This window comes from Bison bison, unplaced genomic scaffold, assembly GCF_000754665.1.
Source record: "Bison bison bison isolate TAMUID 2011002044 unplaced genomic scaffold, Bison_UMD1.0 scf7180017864465, whole genome shotgun sequence".
Taxonomy (NCBI): Eukaryota; Metazoa; Chordata; class Mammalia; order Artiodactyla; family Bovidae; genus Bison; species Bison bison.
Genome location: NW_011495026.1, coordinates 9,852,860 through 9,858,370, shown reverse-complemented (window position 1 = coordinate 9,858,370; position 5,511 = coordinate 9,852,860). Strand labels below are relative to the sequence as shown.

At 37.9% G+C, this 5,511-nt stretch overlaps 1 protein-coding gene across 4 annotated transcripts in view; it reads left to right on the top strand.

Moving 5' to 3' along the window:
• Positions 1–5,511, top strand: part of KIAA1109 (KIAA1109 ortholog) — a 195,544-nt gene that overhangs the window by 26,377 nt on the left and 163,656 nt on the right. For all 4 annotated transcript variants that reach the window (XM_010860282.1, XM_010860283.1, XM_010860280.1 and 1 more), the window contains exon 7: positions 1,057–1,243. In XM_010860282.1, coding sequence (XP_010858584.1) covers positions 1,057–1,243 — 187 coding nt within the window. The remainder of the gene's footprint in view (positions 1–1,056; positions 1,244–5,511) is intronic.

Sequence of the window (5,511 nt, the reverse complement as noted above, 5' to 3'; positions counted from 1 at the left end):
TTTACTGTCTTTTTCTAGTTCCTGGAGAATCAAGTGTTGGTTTTCCCAACTCCCTCCCCCCCCGCCCCGCCAAAGAACCTGTGTATGTGTGTTGCTGAAATTTGGCCTCTGTACACTGGTGCTGGATTAAATCTCGGAGTCAGAATTTTGGATGAAGTCTAGAGAGAGAATTTCATTGCTTTGCCAGGCTAGAGGGGCTAATGCCCTCAAGACTGTGTGTCCCACCTTGGAGAGAGTTTTATAGTGTTCAAAGGGTAGGGCATGATCAGCTCACAGACATTCTTCTCATTGGTTGGTGGTGTGGTAATGGGGAGTCAGCGTCATCACCCTTCTGGTTCCAGCTTGTCTGTGGTTTATGTACTAGTGGACAGCATACAATTAACTTCTTCCCCCTTATAGGGATTTCAGTATCTGCAGAAGAGTTCAGAGGACTTGGCTCAGAATATTATCTGTAGCCCTTGAGGAAGAACTAAAGGTCCTTGACTTTGTGTAATGGCTAAACTATTATTATTTTGTCTTGCTTGACTCTTTTAATACAGTTACATCTTTTGATTATTATTAATATTTGCACCTACAATTCATGAAATCTTTGTTTTAGCATTGTGTAGTTTTAAAAAACAAACTATTATTTATAAAGTCATAGTTTCTATATGCACAAGTTCAAATACTAGTGTGATATTTTAATGCATTATAACTTGAACATTTTACTATGTATATTTTAGTATATACTTATGGCTATATTGGGGTAAAGTTTTACTCTGTAAATGGCATTGTGCTCTTCTTGGCATAAAATCTTTTTGTTGTTATACAACTGGGATGTAGAAATTCAGATTGTTTTGGAATGCCAAGCTGAAATATTATAGTGATATCAGCTTTTTTTCTTTGTCGATGTTTTATTACTTTAAAAATGTAATTCCCTTTTATCGTAGAATTCTATTTTAAAATAAATCATTTGAGTTACTTTAGCTTTGGAAAAGGATTTGACTTAAAACTTTTAACTAAAGTTCTTAAAAAGTTGACTAAAAACTTTTTTTTTTTTGTAATTGATATCTTTAGATCCAAAAGCAGAAACTAGATTATACATCACAGTCAATGACTTTGAATTTCATGTCTATAATCGTTCGGATCTTTATGGACATCTTCAAGAATTGTTTGGTTTGGAGCCAACAATAATTCCACCCAAGAAAGAAGATGATAAAACACGAGAAAATGGAAGAACAAGAAGCCAGTCCAAAATTGAAAGGTTGATGTCACACTTGAATTTTATTAATCTCCAACATTTAAACATCTGCTTTTATTAGAGTATTATTAACACTGTTCACCTAAACATAGCCTAATCTTTCTTTGTAGATTAACTAAAATTTTTATTCTTATAATTATAAGATTCTTTAAAAATTATATAGAATAATATAGACTAGATTATGTAAAATATATAGAACTATGTAAAAAAGATTAGATCTCAGCTTAAAGCCATCCAGTCTGCTCTGCTTACCAGTTCTGCTTCTCTCATGTTGATAACTACTGCTATCAATTTGTTTTTTATTCTTTTAAATACACACATATAAGTCTAAACATTATTTTTCATGCAAAGTTAAAAGCACATTGTATTTCCTTCCTGACCACTTGCCCATCCCCCATCTCTTCGAGAGAGAAAAGCTTCATCTAATTTATTTCATCTGATTGATGACTGTCATTTATAACTTTATTGCTACTTCTATCTTGGGTATTCCTTTGGAAAAGGTATATGGATTCATTACATATTCTAATGTATTGTCTATAGATTATAAGATAAAGTCAAGCATATATCTGCTGATACTTTTTAAGTTGACCTGTCTTTGTACTTAGAAATGTCTCTTAATAGTAGGCTTCCCTGGTGGCTCAGATGGTAAAGACTCTCCTGCAATGCAGGATCCCTGGGTCAGGAACATCCCCTGGAGAAGGAAATGGCAACCCACTCCAGTAATCTTGCCTGGAGAATTCCATGAACAGAGGAGCCAGGCAGGCTACAGCCCATGGGGTTGCAAAGAGTCATGAATGACTGAGCAGTTATCACTCTCAAGTCTATAAATATATATACATAGTTAGGTGCATATACAATCATACAGTTTCATTTTATTGGTTTCTAGGTTCTGTGTTCTGTTTCATTGAGCTGTTCATTTTCTTTCACACAATACCACAGTGTGTTGATTTCTGTAGCTTTGTGGTTAAGTCTTGAAATCAACTGATGTCATTCCTCCAATGTTGCTTTTCTCCTTCATTATTTTCTTGGCTATTCTTGATCTTTTGCTTCTTCAAATAAACTTTAGAATCCATTTGCCAGTATTCACAGAATACCTTGTTGAGATTTTAGTAGGGATTGCATTGAATCTATAAATCAAGTTGGGAAGAATTGACATCTTGGCAGTGTTGTGTCTTCCTATCAATGAACATGGAATGTCTGTCTAATTATTTAGTTCTCTTTGATATCTTTCATCAGAGTTTTATAGTTTTCCTCACATAGATCTTATATAAAAATTGTTAAATATACACCTAAGTATTTAATTTTCTGTGGTGCTAAAGTATAGTAATATGTTTTAAATTTCAAAATCCATTTGCTCATTACTAGTATATAGGAAAGTGATTGATACTTGTATATTACTAATCTTGTATCTTGCAACCTTGCTATAGTTATTTATTAGTTCTAAGAGTATTTTTGGTCACTTCTTTCCAATTTTTCTACATGGATGATTATGTCAGCTGCAAGGAAATACTCTTATTTCGTCTTATTTCTTCCTTCCAAGTCTTTATACCTTTTTTTCCTTTCCTTTTTTTTTTTTTTTGGTCTTATTGCAGTAGCTAGAACACTTCTAGTACAAATTTGGAGAAAAGTGATGACAAGGAACATCCTTGCTTTGTACCTAGTCTTTGTGGGAAAACTTGTAGTTTCTCACTATTAAGTATGATGTTAACTGTAGTTTTTATGGTAGATATTCTTTATCAAGTTGAGGAAGTCCCCCTCTATTCATAGTTTACCAAGAGGTTTTAATCATGAGTAAGTATTGGATTTTGTCAAATTTTTTTGTGTCTCTTGGTATAATCCTTTGATTTTTCGCTTTTAAGCTGTTGATTTTTGAATGTTGAAGCAGCCTTGTACACAAAATAGTTTTTGTTTTTTTTTTTAGATTAATTTATGTATGGCTGTGTTGGGTCTTCATTGCTGCGTGCGAGCTTTTTCTAGTTGCAGTGCCTGGTCTTCTCATTTCAGTGGCTTCTCTTGTTGCAGAGCATAGGTTCCACAGCATGCAGACATCAGTATTTGTGGTGCATGGGCTCTAGAGCTTGGGCTCAGTACTTGTGGTGCACAGGTTTAGTTGGTCTGAGGCATATGAGATCATCCTGGGTGAGGGCTCGAACCAGTATCCTCTACATTGCAAGGCGAGACCCTTAACCACTGGAACACTAGGGAAGTCACCTTTTTTTTTTTTTTTTAAAGTAGATGATGAGGATTTTATTTCTCAGTTAAATATGTAATGCATATTATGTCCCAGGCATTGAGCTTAGGTACTGAAGATAGTGAGAATATGACAACTTCTTGAGGGAATTTACAGCCTACTATGGGAGTTCAAACACTTAATAGACAATTTTAGTGCAAGAAATATAACAGGGACAAAACAGAATTCTCTGGGCACATACAGGAAGATCAGGAGTTTGAAGCCTTAAGGGTAAATGACTTAAGCAGAGAAGGAGATGCAGGGTCATGGAGAAGAAACGTCATATGCAATACAGAAGTTGTTACTGAGGCTGGAGTGGATTACTTGAGGTGAGGATAAATTAAACTAAAATGGTTAGCAGAATTCACTGTTAGAAATGATGTTCAGTTCAGTTGCTCAGTCGTGTCCGACTCTTTGTGACCCCATGAAATGCAGCATGCCAGGCCTCCTGTCCATCACCAACTCCCGGAGTTCACTCAGGCTCACGTCCATCCAGTCAGTGATGCCATCCAACCATCTCATCCTCTGTCGTCCCCTTTTCCTCCTGCCCCCAATCCCTCCCAGCATCAGAGTCTTTTCCAATGAGTCAACTCTTTGCAAGGTGGCCAAAGTACTGGATCAGCTTTAGCATCATTTCTTCCAAAGAAATCCCAGGGCTGATCTCCTTCAGAATGGACTGGTTGGATCTCCTTGCAGTCCAAGGGACTCGCAAGAGTCTTCTCCAACACCACAGTTCAAAAGCATCAATTCCAAATGTTAAAAATGACCTGGCCTTACCTGAGGTCAGCAGTGCTGTGTTATGATTGGAGGGAAATAAGACTGGAGGCAGGGAGACAAGATAAAAGATGTTGTAACAGTTCAGGGTAGAGATGATCATCAACTGGCTTGTCAAAAAGAGGAAGGGAGAAAAGTGGATGGATTCCAGATACACTTAGGCAAATGGATACTTAAGAGAGTGATGGAGGAAATGTGGAGAATGAATAAGAAGAGTGAGTCAACAATGAATCCAAATTTCTAATTTAAACAGTGGTCATGTTTAGGAGAAGAAGGGACAACAGAGGATGAGATGGATGGCATCACCGACTCAATGGATATGAGTTTGAGCAAACTCTGGCAGATAGTGAAGGACAGGGAAGCCTGACATTCTGCGATCCATGGGCTCACAAATAGCTGGACACGACTGAGCGACTGAAGAACAACATGCTTAGTTGGCTTCCCAGGTGGCATGAGTGGTAAACAATCTGCCTGCAATGCACATTGACCTGGGTTGGATCCCTAGGTCAGGGAAGTTCACCTGGAGGAGAGGGCATGGCAACACACTCCAGTATTCTTGCCTGGAGAGGAGCCTGGACGACTACAGTCCATAGGGTTGCAGAGAGTTGGACATGACTGAAGCGACTTGGCATGCACGAAAGGAACCTTGGAGAAAGAGGTTAGGGGCTGGTTGTGAGGTTAGTTTTGAATTTAGTTTTAAGCACTGAGGGCCACCTTACAAATACAGCTCTAGAAGTGTGATTTAGGAGTTACCGAATTATTGAAGAGACGTGCCTCAAGTTTTCATATGAAATCTTTAGTGAATTGCTGAGAATTTTTCATTTCTTGAATTTTGTGTACTTTGTGTATGGACAGTTTCTTTGGAAAGAAAGTTATGACCAACCTAGACAGCATATTCAAAAGCAGAGACATTACTTTGCCAACAAAGGTCCATCTAGTCAAGGCTATGGTTTTTCCAGTAGTCATGTATAGACGTGAGAGTTGGACTATAAAGAAAGCTGAGCACCGAAGAATTGATGCTTTTGAACTGTGGTGTTGGGGAAGACTCTTGAGAGTCCCTTGGACTGCAAGGAGATCCAACTAGTCCATCCTAAAGGAGATCAGTCCTGAGTGTTCATTGGAGGGACTGATGTTGAAGCTGAAACTCCAATACTTTGGTCACCTGATGCGAAGAGCTGACTCATTTGAAAAGACCCTGGATTCTGGGAAAGATTGAAGGCAGGAGGAGAAGGGGATGACAGAGGATGAGATGGTTGGATGGCATCAC